Raw genomic sequence first — 19186 nt, 5'->3', positions numbered from 1 at the left:
TTTACTCAGCGCATAGTTAAACTATGGAATTTGCTCCCACAAGATGCAGTAATGGCCACCAGCTTGGATGGCTTTAAAAGAAGATTAGACAAATTCATGGAGGACAGGGCTATCAATGGCTACTAGCCATGATGGCTGTGCTCTGCCACCCTAGTCAGTGGCAGCATGCTTCTGAAAACCAGTTGCCAGAAGCCTCAGGAGGGGAGAGTGTTCTTGCACTCGGGTCCTACTTGCGGGCTTCCCCCAGGCACCTGGTTGGCCACTGTGAGAACAGGATGCTGGACTAGATGGGCCACTGGCCTGATCCAGCAGGCTCTTCTTATGTTCTTATGTACAGATAGTTGGTGCTTTCAGCTTTACCAACAAACACAAATACGTGTTTGAGAGGGACCAAAACCCAGCTCTTTTTACCCTTCTCCCCTATAGAGGGTATGGAAGAGGGGCCAAAATTCAGGCTCCTCCCCAGACACATGATTGACACTGTCAGAGCTGACAGTGCTGTTGGCCATTTGTTGGAAACCAATAATGTATTAATGTACAGTATAATTCATTCATTTTGATTAGGGTTGACCCTAGGTTCTAAAAAGAACCCCTAACCCTTTAAAAAATATCCTGGTTCCAAAATACCTTCAGGGGTTGCCAATGTGGTGCCCTCCAAATGTTGTTGGTCTTCAACTCCCATCCGCCCCAGACAGCATGAACCAATGTTCAGGAATGTCTAACAGCATCTGGAAGGCACCACGTTGGCTACCCCTGTGAAAACACCTTTCCCGGACAGTGTGAGAATCAGAGAATCAGGAGAGGCCCTGCTATTATTACCACATCTTTCCAGATGAACAAATCTGGAATTGGATTCTTCAATTGGATTCTCTCATTTCTCATTTTTCCAACCTTTGTTCAGTTTGCGATTCTTTTTTTTTATTCCTCAGAAACACTCACCAGCATTTCAGAGTGCATTTCTGCTAATATACACATTTCTGCAAGCAATTTCCCCTAACATAATGCATTTTTGTATGCGATTTTCACAAATATGTGCATTTTTGTGAATACTTTTCACTAATATACACATTTTTGTACATATTGTTTGGCTGGAGAACTGCTTCACAAAATTCAGAGAAGTGTGAATTTCAAAGGAAAGCTGTGTTCAGTTCAGGCATTGGTTCAGGAAATGTAGACTAGTCAGGTTCTCAGTAAAATGTGAATGAAACCAAATTTCTCCCCTATTATCTGGGGAGACATATATGGGAGTCAAAAGCAGAGTGGTGAGGCTGCAGTAGTGGCTGCAATACTCTTGAATTTTTTCCATAGACAGCTTGCCCATTCGCATTCCTACTACAAAAGTTGAAGCAATTTTAGACATCATTTTTGTGTCTCATAGCATTGGAAACCTCAGTTTTGAAAGTGACAATGCCAAGTTATGTTAAATCTGCACTGTTATTTTACATATGAACATATTATATTATATATTACATATTGCTGTCCTGAACTCCTGCTGGGAGAAATCAAATAATGAATGAATAAATAAATAAATAAATAAAATAAACTACAAATTATTGGAAACCATCCTGATTTTGCAAATAATAGGTGTTAAATGAATAAAAAATATTTTCCACTATAAGAGAACATAACATTGTTGAAAAGTGCTCTATAGCCTTTATGCAGACGAATAATGATCAATACTTAGGTCTATGTACATTATGGAGGCCATGCTCATTACATGACATGTACTGAACTTGCCCCACCAATACGGAGAATTCAGGACTGAAACAAAAATATTTGAAATGGAAAGAAGATAAATGGTTTTAGTTATCTCTTCGTGATAACTTGCAAATAGTGGAGAATTCTCTTTCATACACAAGCAAAAACCAACTTCAGGCGCTTTTTTTTTGCATTCTTAGTATTTTGAATTATATGATTACATTGTCAGCAAGAAATCCATTTGAACTAAATAAAACCCAAGGATAAAGTACCAACCACATTTTGTAGCCACCATGTAATTTTGTTTTTCCAAACAGGGAGATCGTGGCTTTGATGGTCCAAAGGGACCTCGGGGCCAACCAGGCATTGGCATAAAGGGTGAAAAGGTAAGCAGTAAATATGCCAGGGGATTTACAAAGTCTAAATGAACCTGAATGCCCTGTGACTGATACTAGGCACAAAGGGTGTAATGAAGCAAAATAAAGAATTTGCTTTTTCAATGGGCATTGAACAATACTGTAGTTTGTAGATAGATTTATTTATGTCCGATAAACTATCCAAAGCCCATTTTAACATCTCTTCATAGTAAAGTGTGAGCTGAAATAAGAAGTGTTTGATTCTGTGGGAAAGTTACGTTCTGGAATGAGGGGGAAAAGACTGTACATGTTCCTTATTGTGGCTGAGACAGCATCTATAAAGGCTGCTGTATAATTCATTCTTGGAAAATATAGCATAAATTTGTCAACTCATTTGTACAGAGGCCATGTCAGTGGCCTCAAAGGAGTTGGGTCAAATTGTACCCAGTGAATATTTACAGCACAATCCTATACATGTCTATCAAAAGTAACTTCCACTGAGTTCACTGAGGCTTTCTCCTGGGTAAGTAGGTATAGGATTGTAGCCTCAATCGTTTATAAGGGATCCCATTTTGCTTATCAGGGTGAAATTGGTCCGCCTGGTTTGCCTGGACCTATTGGATTACCTGGTGTTGGACTTCAAGGAGAGAAGGTGAGTTTTGGTGTGGCTAGGATTTTTAAAAATTGCTTATGCCATGCTAAGGGAACTCTTTCTATAGGATTAATTTTCTGATATCTTATCTAGGGAGTTGAAGGCCCCAAAGGACCACCAGGGCCAAGAGGGCCACCTGGACAGGGATTACCCGGACCAAAGGTGAACAAAGTCAGCTGTGACAGCTTGATTTTTTAACAACTATGCATGTTGTGGGGAGAAGTCACTGACAAACTTCCCACATGGGGCAGTCTAACCAACAACAAAAGTGGTTGGGCTGGAGTCTGGACATAACAAACCAGAGTTAATTGAAAATGGAAATGAAAGCTTTTGATTTCCCTTCTCTCAGCCATGCTGAGCTCATGCACATAAAACGAAACCATAGTTTAGAGTTATATCCAAACCCAGCCAATGGGTTCAGAATTTTATTTTCATCATCCTTGGTTTTTTGCCAGGTTAAAATGGTGTTGGCCCTGTATTGATGTGTTGCCATAGTCTCTCTGCAAATGAAAGATATTAAGCAGATGTCTGTATGTTTTTATGTTGCTAAAGGATTTCAGATAGTTTTGTTTTATTTAAGGGTGATCAAGGCTTACCAGGAGAAACTGGAGCTCCGGGAGAAAGGGGTCTTGGAGAACCTGGAGCAAAGGTAAGGTAGTATTCTAAAAGTTGAACATTAAAAAAGTATAAAATGTATTTTTAAAAGCCATTATATATTTTTTAAATTGTATAAATAGCCCTAGGTATTTAAAGTCTAAGGACTTGATTCTGTTATGTATTTAGGGGGACAGAGTACTGGGAAAACAGAAGCAGGAGAGAAAATAGAGGGAATATTTTTACAGTTATACCAGGAGCTAGGGATGGAAAGATCTGTCAGTTTTGGTTCTCTTCGTTTCTCATTTTCCAATCTTTAACTCAGTTCTCCACATTTCTGCATCAATTTGCAGTTTTTAAACCCTCATGAAAATTCTTGAGCATATTGTGCATTTTTCCCAGTAAACTCATTTTGTATGCAGTTTTGACTAATGTACACAATTTTGCAAGCAATTTCTCCGATATTGTATATTATTTTCACTAATACATTCATTTTTATGTGTACTTTCCCCTAATATATTCATTTTTGTAAACATTGGTTGGTTGGAGAACTGCATTGCAAAATCCAGAGAAGTGCACATTTCGAAGGATGGCTGTGTTTCGGTTTTCATATTGTTTCAGAAAGTGTGGATTTTATAGGTTTGGCTTTAAATGCGAACTGAATCGAATTTCTCCCCCATCCTTACTAGGAGGTAATGCAAGAAAAAACAGAATAAGATTTCCTGGAGCACTCTATTTGCTCTAGCGCTTGAAAGGAACTGTGCGCCTGTTCCCTAGCCCAGTATGGAATTCACACATTGTCGTTGCTGGATGAGGATTAATATCTAGACTCTTGTTGCAGGAATTTGCTAGCACAAGATGTAGTCATGGTTGCCAACTTGGACAGCTTTAAAGGGGGTTTAGACAAATTAGACTATCAGTGTCTACTAGTCATAGTGGCTATATATTACTCCCAGTATCAGAGGCAGCATGCTTCTCAATATCAGTTGCTGAGATTCATAAACAGGAAGAGTGCTGTTGTGCTTGTGTCTTGCTTGTGGGCTTCCCATAGACCTCTGTTTGGCCACTCTGAGAACAAGATGCTGAACTAGTTGGGCCTTTGGTCTGATCCAGCAGGGCTCTTCTTGTGTTCTTACCTTTCCATTTCTCATTTACATTAGGGGGAACCAGGTTCTTCAGGATTGGCAGGCCTTCCTGGCCTTCCAGGAGAAGATGGAGCACCAGGACAAAAGGTTTGCTTGTTTTCTTCAAACATGACTGTTTCTAAAATTAGAAGAATTTCTGCAGACTGCCATTCAGCAAATCTGGGCTAGTTTTATCTATAGCCAAGGATGAATTCTGTGTGCCGTGATGGGTTGGCCACCTAATCCTCATACAAAACCACACTCATGTGACGTGAGCTCCTACTGGGCTTCTCTGGGAAGAAGGCTGGGATGTAAATTTAATGAATGAATGAATAAATGATTTGGAGACGAATTATTTGGCCACAAAGTCAAAGGTCAGATATTATGCTTATATGGGTGGGTTGGTACTAATGAAACCAATCACCAAGCACAATACCAAGCACGAGTACCTTTGAAGAGACACCTGTGTGTTGGACCTTTTCTGTCTGGGATGACATTTGACAGATCGGGCTAACCAAGTGGGGATTAATTTTTCTGCTTTTTCAAACAGTTTTTGCCTCCATGATAGCAGCGGTGGTGGTGGGAATACAAACTCAAGTGAATCCTTAGATTCTCTGGTGGCTGTTCTACAATAATTGAAGTCTGTAATTTTTTATGCCACAAATGTTTGGGGGGGTGTCCCACTTTTGTTGTGCTGCAGTGCAAGGGTGGCCCTCCCGATGACAATAATGTGGTGACATTGGGGAAGCCTCACAGAACAACGTATAATGCGGAATGATGTGTGGGTGGTCCAGTATAAATCCACTACTAATGCACTATCATTATGTCACCCGGGGGAAAAAACCACGAGTCTGGAGGGGCCTGGAGTGAGTTCTTAATGAAGGAGAGATTCCAAATGGAGACTTCCTGAGTCACAGAGCAATCTCTTAGCCACGAAATTGTAGCAATATATACAACTATATGCTACCATTTTATTAGTTTTTCTATTGCAGGGAGAACCAGGATTACCTGGCCCCCGTGGTCCAGAAGGTGCTCCTGGGATTGGAATACAGGGTGAAAAGGCAAGCATTTATCTGCTCATTGGTTATGGAATTCCTATGCCAAAACAGGGTCTAGTTATACATTATTGGAACTATGTGAGTCACATCTTAGAAAGAGGATTTCACTAGACATCTGTAGAATGGTTGGGTGGGCTGAGTTGGATTTTAAATAGAAAGGTGGCCAGTTTCAGATTTTGGGGTGGGTGGGGTGAAAACATAAAATATTTTCCTAATGGGGGGCAAGATCCTCAGCAAATTTTAAATTAGGGTTGGGATGAGAGGAGGACTCACAGAAGCTGCAGATGGTGTAGTGTCTGAACAGTGCAACAAGGCTTTTGAAAGTGTTGGGCCCGAGTAGAAGCAGGACCTTTGGGCTTCCCTGTAGACGACAACATTTTTTGGCCAGCACTGGTTTAAAGGACAACTCTGGGATGTTTTCAGAAGCAGCTTATTTTGAGCGCATTTATTGTGGCTGCTTTTTCAGACCTCTTAATAAACTACTGCAGTGTTATCAACACAAGCCGAGCAACCATTCTTTTTTAAAACAAGAAAGAAGAAAAGGGTTTCTTACTTTATCCATGTATATCTAGCATATAGGCCAGTTATAACTGTTTACAGCCATAGCGACTTAGCACATGTTAAAGTTAACTGTGACGGATGCCTTCTGACAGTGACAAAGTACCATTGGTCATGATTAATTTTAACTAATGTTGGATGTCCATAGGGTTGCAGTCTTCCAGTGGTATCAAACTGATGTCCCTCTGTTGACTGAAGGCATCCATCAACAGAACAGGGACAGAGTCCATTTTGGGGCATTCTTCCTCCCGCTGAAGCTCTCCAACACCAACACTACCCCAGAAGCCTCTGGTCTTTTCCAGAGAATTCTCCACAGCAGATCTTCCAAAGCAGATTTTGGGGATGTTGGGGGCTGCAGAGGGGAGACGGAATTGCAGAAAATGCCTTCCATCCATCGAGTGACACCAGCTAGATGCCACTGCAACCTATGTAAGCAACATTTAATTATATGGTTGAGTAAACATGCACAGAATTGGCACTACATGTCCCCTTAACAGCAACTGGGTTTAAATTAGTTGTGATTAATTTATTTCTTTGAGTTGAGTGGGACTTATTGTGACAGAATAACTGTAGTGGATCAGTGCCAGTATGCAGGGGCACTGTTAGGTTGGACTGCTGGATGCAGGGACCCCATAGCCCCTGGGTGCCCCTCCAAATACTATTGCAGTATTGTGGCAGTCCCCACAAGGTCTTGTTGTTGTTGTTTTAAATTTTCTGGGAAGCCCTTGTGGGCTCAGTAGCACTCTGAGAACTGAGGCCTTCTGCCCTGTGAGAAGGAGGAAGAGGGCAAAAGAAGAGGACAATGACAACATCAAGGCCTTCTCCAGTCAGACTGTCCCCTCCTCCCCACCCCCCAGCCATCTTTACATTGAATATTGTTTGTTTTAGTATTGTAAACAAATTGTAAGCCACCTTGTGTGACTTGTCTGAAAAGTGGCATACAAATGCAATGCATAAATAAAACAAGAAATAAATTGCTTGGAGCTTTGCCCTACCAGCAGTGCACCTACTATGAAAAGTAAACACACACATACACACACCAGCCACAACATAAGAAAGACGTCGTGTGAACTGCCGCTACCACTAGCTACCTAGTAAAGAAGAGGGAGTGGATGAAAATGTATATCAAGCAAGTAGGCAGCAAGAAAGGGACCCTTCCCCCTTTTGCTAATCTTTATTCAAAACATCTTATAGTTTCTTGGACAAGCTTGAAGCAGCATTCTCAATAACCTCTATAAGATGCTTTGAATAAAAGTTAAAAAGGGGAGGGGTCTTTTTCAATCTACCTGGCAAGAAGGAGAAGGGGGGAGAATGAGCCCCCTTTTCATTATTTGTTTGGAGGGCAAAAGACAGAAAAAGGTGCCCAGTCTCTTCCCTTTGTCCCTTCTCATCAGGATTCGCTCCCCTCCACTTGGTGAGAAGGAAGAGGGCAAGTGAATTGGGAAGTGAGGGAGAGGGGAGAGAAATCAGGAGGGTGAAGTGCATTGTGCCAGGGTCCCCTCAAACCAGCATATAGAACCAGTGAGTTGGCTGGTGGTCCTAGGGATTAATCACATGTGATTTGAAACACAGCATGGGCTAGGCAGTGCCTCTATGTATGTCTTCTGATGTACACATGAATCTCCTGTGTCCAGCAAGCTTCCTGTTTCACCATGTGAGCTACCAAATGTTCTTTATTACCTTCTGCAAGAAAGTGAAACTAGTTTTCAAAACTTTTTCCTAGGGTGATCAAGGTCAAAGAGGTATACGTGGATTATCAGGATCAACTGGAGTGCCTGGACCTGCAGGGGCTAAAGTATTATTATTGTTGTTGTTTCTCATCATTTCTGGCGTTAGAGGTTGGTGTGGTTCAGTAGTTGTTTTTGAGAGACAGTGCCAAAGGAGGAAAGGAAGGAAGGTACCAGGAGAAAGACAAAGAGATAGAGGGGGCCTCAAAGGTGTACTGAGAGTCATTGGGTTGGCCCAACTCTGACTGAGATAATATATAGCAGGTGTGGGGAACCTTTGGCCGTCTAGGTGTTGTTGAACTACAATTTCCATCAGCCCCAGCAAGCATGGCCAATGGCCAGGGATGATGGAAGCTGTAGTTCAGCAACATCTGGATCCCCACACCTGGTATATAGGATTGCTTTAGTTATCCCTTGCATGGATTAATTTGGGCAGAATGAAGGAAGCAAAAGCCAGATGAGGCACCCAATTTTTCCTAATCCCCATACCTCTTGCATCCATTTGCACCACAGCCCATGCTGTTCCGGAGGATCCCCCAACTCCCAGGAGCAGCTTTTCAGGGGTAGTGGGCAGGGGGTTGCTGCAGTGATAGGAAGAGTCAGTGAAAATTGGGTGTCCAGCCTTGCACAAGCGGAAGTGTTTCTATTTGCCTAATACCACCATTGGACGCAAGCCAATATATAAAAGTAACAGATCTGAATTTTTCCCAGATCTAAAAAAGAAATGGGAAATAATTTAAGGAACTAAAAAAAACCTTTAAAGATAGTTTGCATAAATTATACCACTGGAGAATCAAGCTGTTCTTTGCAAATATGAGGACACTTCCAGACTGTTGCTGTTTTCATGTGGAATTCCATCACATACAGAAAAATTCAGGTTCCACAATTAAAGTTGATTTGAAGGTCTTGTGTAACAGACCCACTTCCCCCAAAGATCGGACTTTTTGTGATAAGGAAAGGGATGGGAAAATGCATTGGAACGTTTGATACAACATCATCTAAACTTCCTGCAAATCAATCAGAGTGAATACTCAGTAGATTTTTTTTATCAGGGAGCAACTTGCAGCACCTTGGTGTAGAACTTAGATTTTATGTATTTTTAAACACAGTGAAAAATCAGCCTTCCCTAAACCTAGGAAATCAAGAGGCATCCTTTGAAAAAAGCTTCACACTTTGATGGTCTTTTATTATATTCCTTTGAAAAGCTATTGTCTGGGGTTTTTTTTCTCATGGCAGGGTGAACCTGGGACACCCGGACGTCTTGGAATGCCAGGTCTTCCAGGGCGAGCCATTACGGGACCAAAGGTAGCAGCTGCATTTCTCTTGCTTTGTAACATTCACCACAAATAGGCATTTCCTTGACAGTGTGATGAGCCTAATGACTGCTGCTATTACAAATGAATTGTTTGGGGGAATAATGTAATAAAGTCCTTGAATCTGAGATACAATATTGCTCCAAGTCTGGCAACATTTCTTGAAAAGCACCTTCAGGCTTGAAATAGTGCAAAAACATGTACAGCGTAGATCATCATGTATGATTACACACATGTACGAGCATGCACTGAGGAAATTGCGTGTCAAGACTTTCCAAAGCATTTCTGCACTGTGCATAATTATACAGATGGCTTGCAATAATTTTCACATAGGAATTTTGTCACATTTATAGCAGCCCTTAATTAAAGGCAGATTCACTGAAAAAGGAAGAGTGCATAATATTTGTATTTCTTTCACTGTTTTAGTTGTATATGTATATATATATATATTATTTTTTTATTGAAGGGTGATATTGGATTACCAGGACCTCCTGGTCCAATTGGAGAACAGGGAATAGGGATTCCTGGGGCTAAGGTAATAACCAAATTGGTAAAATAATTTAAAGGAAAGAACTAAATAAAAATGAAACAAGCATTTAACAACCAACAATTGTAAAAAAAATGTGCATGTTTTTCTTTTTTGCAAAAAGGGTGATCGTGGACATCCAGGGCCACCTGGGCCATTTGGACCAAAGGGAGATGGGTATCCTGGCCCACCTGTAAGTATTCAAGTGCATTTTTGACAAAACCATTTGTAGTCAGCTAGTCCCTAACAGAGCAATTCTACGTACCTAGGAGGGGGAGAACTGTTCATCGCTGCACTGGGGAGGTCCCCAAACAGACCCTCAGCTGCCCTTCCAGGGAGCAGAGGATTTCTGCCCATATGATGGCAATGACATTACAGAGGATTGTAGGCTGTTTAGGATCATGTGGAACTCATGGAGGATAAGGCTATCAATGGCCGTTAGCCATGGTGGCTATGCTCTGCCTCCACAATTGCAGTATGTTTCTGAATACCAGTTGCTGGCAATTGCAGGAGGGGAGAGTGCTGTTGTCCGGAGATCCTGCTTGCGGGCTTCACACAGGCATCCAGTTGGCCACTGTGAGAACAGGATGCTGGACTAGATGGGCAACTGGCCTGATCCAGCAGGCTCTTCTTATGAAGTAGAAATTATCCCCTTTAGTGCGCACAGAATTTCAACTCCTGACAATGTGTTAATAGGCCTGTTGAGACATTACTCTCCATCTTTGCATAGGTGAGATCAGGGGTGGCTTTTAGTCTCATGTGCCTTCTCCCTGATCCTTTTCTCATCCACCACTTCATTTATAGACATTAACTGCAAACCAGAAGATCTCTCCTTTATTTGAATACAGGGTCAATCTCACTGCTGAATAGCGAGGAAGCGCATGAGCCTGAGCATCACTCATGAATGATCTTATCACAAAAGGGGCTGGAGATTTCCACATAGGCTAAAGTCAGAGTTGGATCAGTTTTTCAAGTGTTCCAAATCTGATATTTAAATGAAAGATACACTCAAAATTGTATTATGAAATTCTGTATATTCTTGTTGCACTTGATAGGATATTAATGGTATTATTTTGCAGAGATACGTTTTTTGAATAATGTGTACTGTCATGTTGAAGAACATGGGACGTGTCACCTCAAATCAATTAAAAGTTAATTGTGTTTTTTTCTTAATTCAGGGTCTGCCAGGTCTTCCAGGAGCTCCTGGGGATCAAGGCCCTGAAGGGCTTGGATTGCCTGGACCAAAGGTAAAATTTGGTGATTTAAAATAAAAGTATAAAATTATTGTTTATGGGCTGATTACCATGTGCCCATTACCCATTTTCATACAATTTTCAAAGGGATGTAAGGTTTTTTAATAGGAGTTTGCTTTATTCTCAATTTATTGTAGTGCTTTTTTCATAAATGTACCAATATTGTTAGCAAATGTGCCATTACAGCATTCCTAAAGTATGCTAGTAGCTAATAATAAATACAATCCCTTAGAGCAGACAGAGGGCAGTGAATTATACAGAAAGGCTACCAGGTTATATATAGCTGAAAGAAATCCAAATTATAGCAGTAGCAATATTGGTACTAAACTTCTCCAGAAAATGAGATGTATGTACAGAAGCAGATTCCCTACAGAGATTGTTTTGATGGAGTTGGTAGTACTCATCCAGGCTGGAAGCAAATGTCTGAAACAGCTTTTGGATGCAATTTATTGCAGGACTTTTTACTGCAAGAACTTTATGATTTTTCAACATGTAGGAAAGGTTCTTTTGCAGATATTTAGATTTTCTTTTTTTTAAAAAAATCCTGTAATCCTAGAATGCTATAATTTTACCATGATTATGGGCTCTGTGACGCCCTTCCCTGGCTCTCCCTGTCAGGTTCCTACCTGCGTGTGGCTACTGCCTGTCACTAGGCACCACCAGGGACTCCACCAGTCCGGACTGTCCTTTTTTATTGTTTCTCTCCCCGCTCTAGCACAGATCTCAACAGATCCCCCTGCTAGGCAACCACCAGTCACGTCCTAATACTAGTATTCCCAGAGACTCTGAATACTGGTATTGTTATTCTCTTCACCGCTGCCACCATTTGTTACAGTTCCCCTTCAGCCTTGGTCATTACCTTACCCTCCCTTCTGGTCTGTGAAACTCCAGCCAAGGATCAGGCCTTTGGTAAACCAAATTAAGTATTTATTAAAGATAACAAAGCTAACAAGATTAACAAGATTTCTTCTTAAGGCACATAAGCATATGGTTTTACTCAATACTAATCCGAACTCCACCCCCCTCCTTCTCCACTCTCTCCTGGCAAACCACTCTCTCAAACCCACCAAACAACCCACTCTTTCTCTTCTCCCCCCAGATTCCACTCTCACTCTTCCTTTTATACGTTCAGCCATTTTAAACACTCAGCCAATCATCTAGCATTCTACTGCCCATTCACTCCCCCTCCTCTTTCACTCCACTTACCATGTATCTTCTAAACAGCCAACACTTACCATATATACATTAATATAGGAACATCACAGGCTCATCTACACGGTCCTGTGTGTTTGGTGCTACTCACATCTCCTTTTAATTTGCATCGTTCACATTACGTTATTGGCAAACAGAAGCTATCATGCAGTTTCCCCCTGTAAATCTGTACTAACCCAATCCGCTGACAATGAGAAAAGCAGAGAAAAAAATGTCTTCACTCCCTTATTCTAGTGGTTACAGAAGCTTTGCTCCAATTCTTTTTGGTGGGAGGGTGAATTGTCACTCTCTACTACTCCCCTTTCCCCACCCACTATCCCTCCCGTGAATTCCATTTTATTTTCTGTGGTTTATCCCACAACTTCTGTTAGCTGTGCTCAGAAGAGCAAAGAGCAAGAGGGAAGGAGGAGGGGGAAGGAGGGGATTGGAAAGGGATGGGGATGGGAAGGGAGGAGTGAAGGAAGGGAGAGGGAAGGGGCAAGAGGGAGGGGGAAGGAGGGAGGAGGAGGGCAGGGCAGGTTTGATCATTTGCATGCTTTTTGTGTTCAGTGGGATTTACTCCTATGCAATCATGCTTAGGATAGGTGAAACTGACCTGGGGGAGGGGGTGGAGATTAGGTGGGTGGGCGGGCACTGGGCAGAGTGGAAGCCCCTTTCCTTTCTAAAAGGAAAACATTGTGAGCACTATCATTCTTTTTCAGGGTTTCCCCCACCTTTTTATTCTACAGCAGGCACGTGTAGCCTCCCACTCAAATTTAAACCAAAGCTGTCCCTGGTCACATCCACACCTGACCTTTATTTCACTTTAGACAGTCATGGCTTCCACCAAAGAATCCTGGGAAGCGTAGTTAGTGAAGGGTGCTGAGAGTTGCTAGAAGATGCCCTGTTCCCCTCACAGAGCTTCAATCAGAGCAGCTGACTGTTAAACCAGTCTGGCCACTAGAGCTCTGTCAGGGGAATTGGAGTCTCTTCTCAGCACTCTTCAAAAACCACACTTCCCAGGATTCTCTGGGGGAAGCCATGACTGTCTCATGTGAAATGAAAGTCTGGTGTGGGTGTGGCCCCCTGATTAGGCAAGCCAAGCAGGTGTGAGTCTGGCTTTTATAATACTGACAGTTGGTTCTTACTGAGTATGCCCGACATTATCATTGAGTTCAAGCCAAAATTTATTAAATTAATTAAAAATCAGCCAGGCATTTTTTTAACTGTTAAACTGCAGAAGATGACGGTCAGAGTATGGGGCAAGGTCAGTATTAGGATTATAGGTACTCTGTGAACATGGCTGATTTTTAATTAATTTAAACAGATTATGAGAACTCTAACAGAAAAAAGTCCAAAAGGGGTATGGTTTTGTTCCTCTCTCTTTTTACACTTTGAACTCTCGATTCTCTCTGACTGTTTTCTGTATCGCCATGAAAATTTAGAGGGTTGTTAAGCAAGCGTTTCTGAGTTCAGGACTATACGTTTTGTAAGGTTTTGTTTTGAAATGAGCTTATGGGAAGGATCAGAATGGCATGGGGGTATTTTTGATTTAACATTGTGGAATGGTAAAAATCCATGCTGACTATAGCATACAGCCACTCTCATGGCTATATAACGTAGCTAGTAAGCCAAGCCAAGATGTGTGGAGTCCTATATATAAAGAACTACAGCTTTTCACCAGTACAAATAAAAGCCTGTCTACCTTGCTTTTCTAAGCTCATGACAATAACTGCTAGTAGCCCAGGAATATTCAGAAACCTCCAGTAACCCACAGGAGTTACCAGCTTACCCTTTAGAAATAATTTAGAATGATTCTACTTGAAATTATAGCTGTAACTCAGTGGCAGAGTATCTGCTTTGCACATTGAAGGGCCTAGGTTGAATTCCTGACATGTCCTGTTAGGGCTGGGAAGGACCCTGTCTGAAACCCTGGAAAACTGCTACCAAAGAGGATAGACAGTACTGAGCTAGACGGACCAATGGTCCGACTTGATATAAGGCAGCTTCCTATATTAATACATACCAGCTCAGGACACTGTTTATCATAGTTAGAACATGTCGGAGTTTGATGAATGATGTGAGTGATTGAAAATGGAAATGGACTACCTTCAACTTGATTCTGACTTATGGCAACCCTATGAACAGGGGTTTCATGGTAAGCGGTATTCAGAGGTGGTTTATCTTTGCCTTTTTCTGAGGCTGAGAGGCAGTGACTGGCCCAAGGTCACCCAGTAAGCTTCATGGCTGTGTGGGGATTCGAACCCTAGTCTCCGAAGTCGTAGTCTAACATTCTAACCACTAGCACATTAGCACAACAGTTTTAACTTTTCCCCCCCTTTTTGCTATGGTGGTCAGTTTTGTCATCTTTTTGTTATGGTGGTCAGTTGAAGAATGTACCAAATGACTTAAAAATGTAGGGAGTAGGTGGGAATTTGTATTTTCATTCAACTTAATCTATTGCCCTGAATGATTCCTTCCCAATGAGTATGGTATAAGTAATAACAGTAATAATGAAAAAGTAAACCTGGACATTGTGAAAATGTGTACAAATATAATTTTTTAGGGTGATCCGGGCATCAGAGGACCAACTGGTCTCCCAGGCCCACCAGGAGAAGGCTTCCCAGGGCCAAAAGTAAGTTACCATTACACCTCAGATTGGATTATAACTTCTCAAAAATAATTATTACTATCTTCTCTCTGCCTCTCTGTCTCTCTTTCTCTCTCTCTCTCTCTGTGTAACTGGTTTAATCTTTGCATTAATTTAGGAAGAACTAATCTCATAAGGAACAGGGATTTTGTGTTAAGCAAAAGAGAGAGACAAAAAGTAAACCCAAACAAAGGCCTAATTAAATTAATGATACAGGTATAATGAAACAAAATGATACAATTTGCTGGTTTACATTGCAGGACTGAAAGTGACAGCAGTGTTCCCATGCAACTAAAGTAACATTTGATAATGCTAAATCCAGACAACTGTGCAAACCGCAGTTTGCTCCAAGAGGCAGATAGGATTGGAGAAGGGGGTGTGGTTGGGGGTGGGAACTACTTCCATAGTTTAGGTAGCAGGAAGGAAGATAGGAATGGAGAAGGTATTGGCTCCTGGAACTCTCAATTTTCTCATCTAACGTTCAATCCATTCTTAAGGGTGACTGATTCAGGGGAGCCATCAGATGATGGAGAAAGCAAACCATTTTCCTGTGTCTGCAATTGGGCTGTATGAAACCTTTCTTGGGCCACATGTTACTGGACTAGGAATCCAGCAAACAAGAATTACACTCTTAAATATCATGAAAAACCAGATTAGCTGCACAGACGTAAATCAATTTTTAAAAATAGCAGGTCTAAGTCAATGGTCCACAAACCACATTCTCTAATAACCCTTTAGAGTAATCTGGAGTAAATGGTGTATGGATTATAGTTTAAGACAACTATTGAACATATTTATTTGAAAGTAAGTACCTCTGAAATCAAATGATACTTCTTAGTGTTTATAGTTAGGATCAAGCTATAAGATACAAGCCACGGAATCTCAAGAACCCCTTGTATCTTATACACATTTAAGACAGAAGTGACATGATTTGTGGTGGCATTTATCTCATTTTTGCAAGCATTTAGGGATGCTATGCTATTTCTCCATTCAGGGAAATGTTGGGCGACAAGGACCACCTGGAGCCTTGGGACCTCCAGGTGAAGGTATCCAAGGACCAAAGGTATCAAGATTTCTTCCATTCAGTTTTACATGTAATTGGAGTGGGGGTGGGGGACTTTCACAGTTTGGAGATTATTTTGTTTTAAACCTTAATTATAGATTGGAGAGTCAGTGGAATAATATCCCTTTTTCCCCATGATCAGGTGGAAATCTGTGTGTAATCCAGATATGTTAATCACTTTAATTCATTTTTGTTTGCCCTGCCATTATGCACCAGCAATCCTTAAAAACAAACTTTGCTAAGCAAACAGTGGCTGACCAACCAAAGTAATATTGAATCCATTCGTAATTATTCAAGGTGCCATGTGCATCTCCACACTGTGGTGCCAGTTACATCATCTTATAGCCAGGCTGGAGGTATGGGGTTGGAAATTTGTGTGTATCAATCCTCAGATGCTGTAGAGCAGACACAAACAATTATTTTCCTCACTATGTGGTAAGAGCATTTATAATACATTTTCCTAAGCTTCAAACTGCGCAGTGATGGCAATGGTGGGTTTGCAGGATGTACACAAAAATAAAGACACATTTTCCTAATTTATTTTTGCCCAAAGATGCACACGGAAATAGTACATGGAGCAGTTACATTCTTTCTCTTGCTAAAAAAGAGAAAAAAGAAGGGAAAAAATAGTTTACCTAGATGTAGTCTTTTCCCACTTTTAGAGCATCTGTATCAAAGACAATAATTTGAGATATGCAATTTGACCCTTATTGGCCTCAGTAAAAACGTGATGTAAAAATTAAACCCAATTTATTCTGAAAAAAATCATCAAGAGCCATACCCAGGTCAACATATTCACACTATGCATTCCACAAGAGCTACAAATGACGTTTTTGCTCTAATTAGTACCAAAGACATTGGACCAATTTTTGTGTCATGAGTGGGGTTGTGCTAGGGAAGATGAGGAATAAACTGGCAACACCATGAAATGAGAAAGAACACAGGTTGAACCTATCACCATCTTTCTCACTATGTACCCAACTCTATTTCTTCCTCCATTTTTTTTTGGTAGCCCAGAGGTGAGGAATCTGTGGCCCTTCAGATGTTGTTGGATGACTACTCCCATCATCCCTGACCACTGGCCATATGGATGGAGCTGATGGGAGTTGGCTGTCCAACCTCTGGAGGGCCATAGATTTTTCACCCCTGTTGTAGCCCTTTACCACCGTCTACTCCATTGGTCTTCAGCTGGTGGGGGGTCGGAGCGCACTACCAGGCCATGGCCTGATCTAATGTGAGTCACAAAGATATGGTTAAAAAGAAATGGGTCCTCAAAAGCATATTTGGGTTAAAGGTGGGTCCTGGGTCTGAAAAAGTTTAAAACGACTGGTCTACTCCATTCTTCACCGTTCAGGACACTATTACTGTGAGTCTAATTCTTCATCAGTAAATCTACTCTAGTTTTAGCTTAGTTATGTGTCAGGTAAAGTGCTACTGACCTTAGAGTGTGTATGTGGCACATAACTCTCTGTCTAAATGAAGGTTCCAAAACATACACTGGGAGACCATATGCAGAATTCAGTCTGCATGAAGAGCTACATTTGCTGGAATGTATTCCAGTGTAAGTTTATTTTTCAAAAGACTGTGTGAATAAAATTTGTGCCCCTTTTAATTTTTTTACTTTTAATCAAATTTATGAAAATATTAATTTGTGATAGACAATAAATGCCAACAATTCTGACTTACCATCAGGGAGAGCAGGGAATTCAAGGAATGCCAGGACCTCGTGGGGCTCCTGGAGAAGGGCTTCTTGGACCAAAGGTATGGTATCAAAATGTAAAGCAAGAATGGTTAATGATTGCCCAGTTTAATTGTGTGGAGTTCCTCATAATCTGTGTTTAAAAAATGGGATTTCATAAGATTAGAGGATTTTGGAATATCTAGTATGAGAAGATTATACAAATGTAGGGGATCCGATAAGTTCATAGGCTATTAAAGGCTACTAGTCATTATGGCTATGTATGGCCTCCAGGATCAGAGTCAGGATGTCTCTGAAAACCAGTTACTGGGGATCACCAGTGGGAAAGTGCTGTGCAGCTTATTTCCTGCTTGTGGGTTTCCCATGGGCAACTGGTTGGCCGCTGTGAGAGCAAAATGCTAAACTAGATGGGCCTTTGGTCTGATCCAACAGAGCTCTACTTATAAAATCATAAGATGTATCATCTTGTTAATATGGCAAGCTGATTAATTCAAAATTAATAGAACTTACAGTTTTATTTGTCACTTGCTCTACTTGCCAGTAGAACAAACTCCCTAAAGCAGGCCTGGGCAGCCTCAGTCCCAGGCGTGGAATGTGGCTTTCCAGGCCTCGGGACTGTCCCCAGGCCACACCCTTGACTGGCCCTGCTCTACATCCTCCTTAAGTGCTTTTGCTTGGCTAGCACGTGTCATTAAACTATGATAATGCCTCTTATTGCCTGGATGGAGAGATGTGGGTGCAGGTGTAGAAACCTCTGGCTTTTGTGTGGCTGGAATGTAGCCTACTGTGCAAAGGGTAGAGTCACATCTGTTGCTCTGCCTGCTTTTGCCTGTGGTCATCCCTACCACGGGGTTGTATTCCCTGGAAGGTTGGCCATGAAGGGGATACAGCCCTCAGATTGAAAATCATTCCCTGCCCCGACCCTAAAGGTATACTTTTACATTTTGTATTGCACAAGTAGTATGCATGATTGCAGTTAGATTCCCTTCATTTCTGCCATTTCTAGGGGATTTATGCACACACTAACTTGGGAGTAAGCCTCACTGAATACAGCAAGACTAACTTCTGAGTAAATTTGCATGGAATTGCTCTGTTACAGTACAATGCTATACGTATTTACTCAGAAGTTATCCCCACTGAGTTCAACAGGACTCTCTCTCTCTGTGTGTGTGTGTAGGATTGCATCCTTAGGGAGAGATCTGCACCATTGTCTTGATGCAATCTTCACCTCCCATTTCTTCTCTGTTTCTAGACCTCAGCAAGCCTCCAAACCCTAGAAAGCCTCAGGCACAGTGCTAGAGTGCTGACCTTTTTTGGCTGGGTGGTTTTGTAATAGACCTTGAAACCTCCCAACCAGAAATGAGAGTGCGGGGTTTGTGTTTGTCACTTTTTTTTGGTTGTTCTAAAAAAAAAAAAAACTCACATGCACTCTCTGTATTTGAGTGGAATTACGTCCACATTATTGTGAAAAATAATGTCACATTATCCAAAAGTCCTCTTGCCTCAGAACAGAATAACTGAGTCTCTGATAAGATTCCTGATTCATTACCTTACATTTCCTGCCCTGTCTTAGCACACTTGGTTCACTCCCCACTTTTCTGTCATTTTTTTAAAAACCCTCGTGTATATAAGCTTTGAGATGTTTCTCCTTTCCTCAATCTCCTGTCTCCTCTTCCCTTCTTTTAATCAAAGTCCAGCTACTCTTCCCCAGGGCCAGCCTTACT

The 19186-nt window shown here is 41.4% G+C and overlaps 1 protein-coding gene across 1 annotated transcript in view; it reads left to right on the top strand.

Moving 5' to 3' along the window:
* Positions 1-19186, top strand: part of LOC133378132 (collagen alpha-1(XXVIII) chain-like) — a 75158-nt gene that overhangs the window by 45212 nt on the left and 10760 nt on the right. Inside the window, exons 15-28 of the mRNA XM_061612920.1 lie at positions 2016-2084; positions 2638-2706; positions 2800-2868; positions 3287-3355; positions 4461-4532; positions 5417-5485; positions 7764-7835; positions 9004-9072; positions 9547-9615; positions 9731-9799; positions 10785-10853; positions 14617-14685; positions 15695-15763; positions 17456-17524. Coding sequence (XP_061468904.1) covers positions 2016-2084; positions 2638-2706; positions 2800-2868; positions 3287-3355; positions 4461-4532; positions 5417-5485; positions 7764-7835; positions 9004-9072; positions 9547-9615; positions 9731-9799; positions 10785-10853; positions 14617-14685; positions 15695-15763; positions 17456-17524 — 972 coding nt within the window. The remainder of the gene's footprint in view (positions 1-2015; positions 2085-2637; positions 2707-2799; positions 2869-3286; positions 3356-4460; positions 4533-5416; positions 5486-7763; positions 7836-9003; positions 9073-9546; positions 9616-9730; positions 9800-10784; positions 10854-14616; positions 14686-15694; positions 15764-17455; positions 17525-19186) is intronic.

This window comes from Rhineura floridana, chromosome 2 (genome assembly GCF_030035675.1).
Source record: "Rhineura floridana isolate rRhiFlo1 chromosome 2, rRhiFlo1.hap2, whole genome shotgun sequence".
NCBI lineage: Eukaryota > Metazoa > Chordata > Lepidosauria > Squamata > Rhineuridae > Rhineura > Rhineura floridana.
Note: the sequence above shows the minus strand (reverse complement) of the source record. Positions and strands in the feature narration are given on the sequence as shown.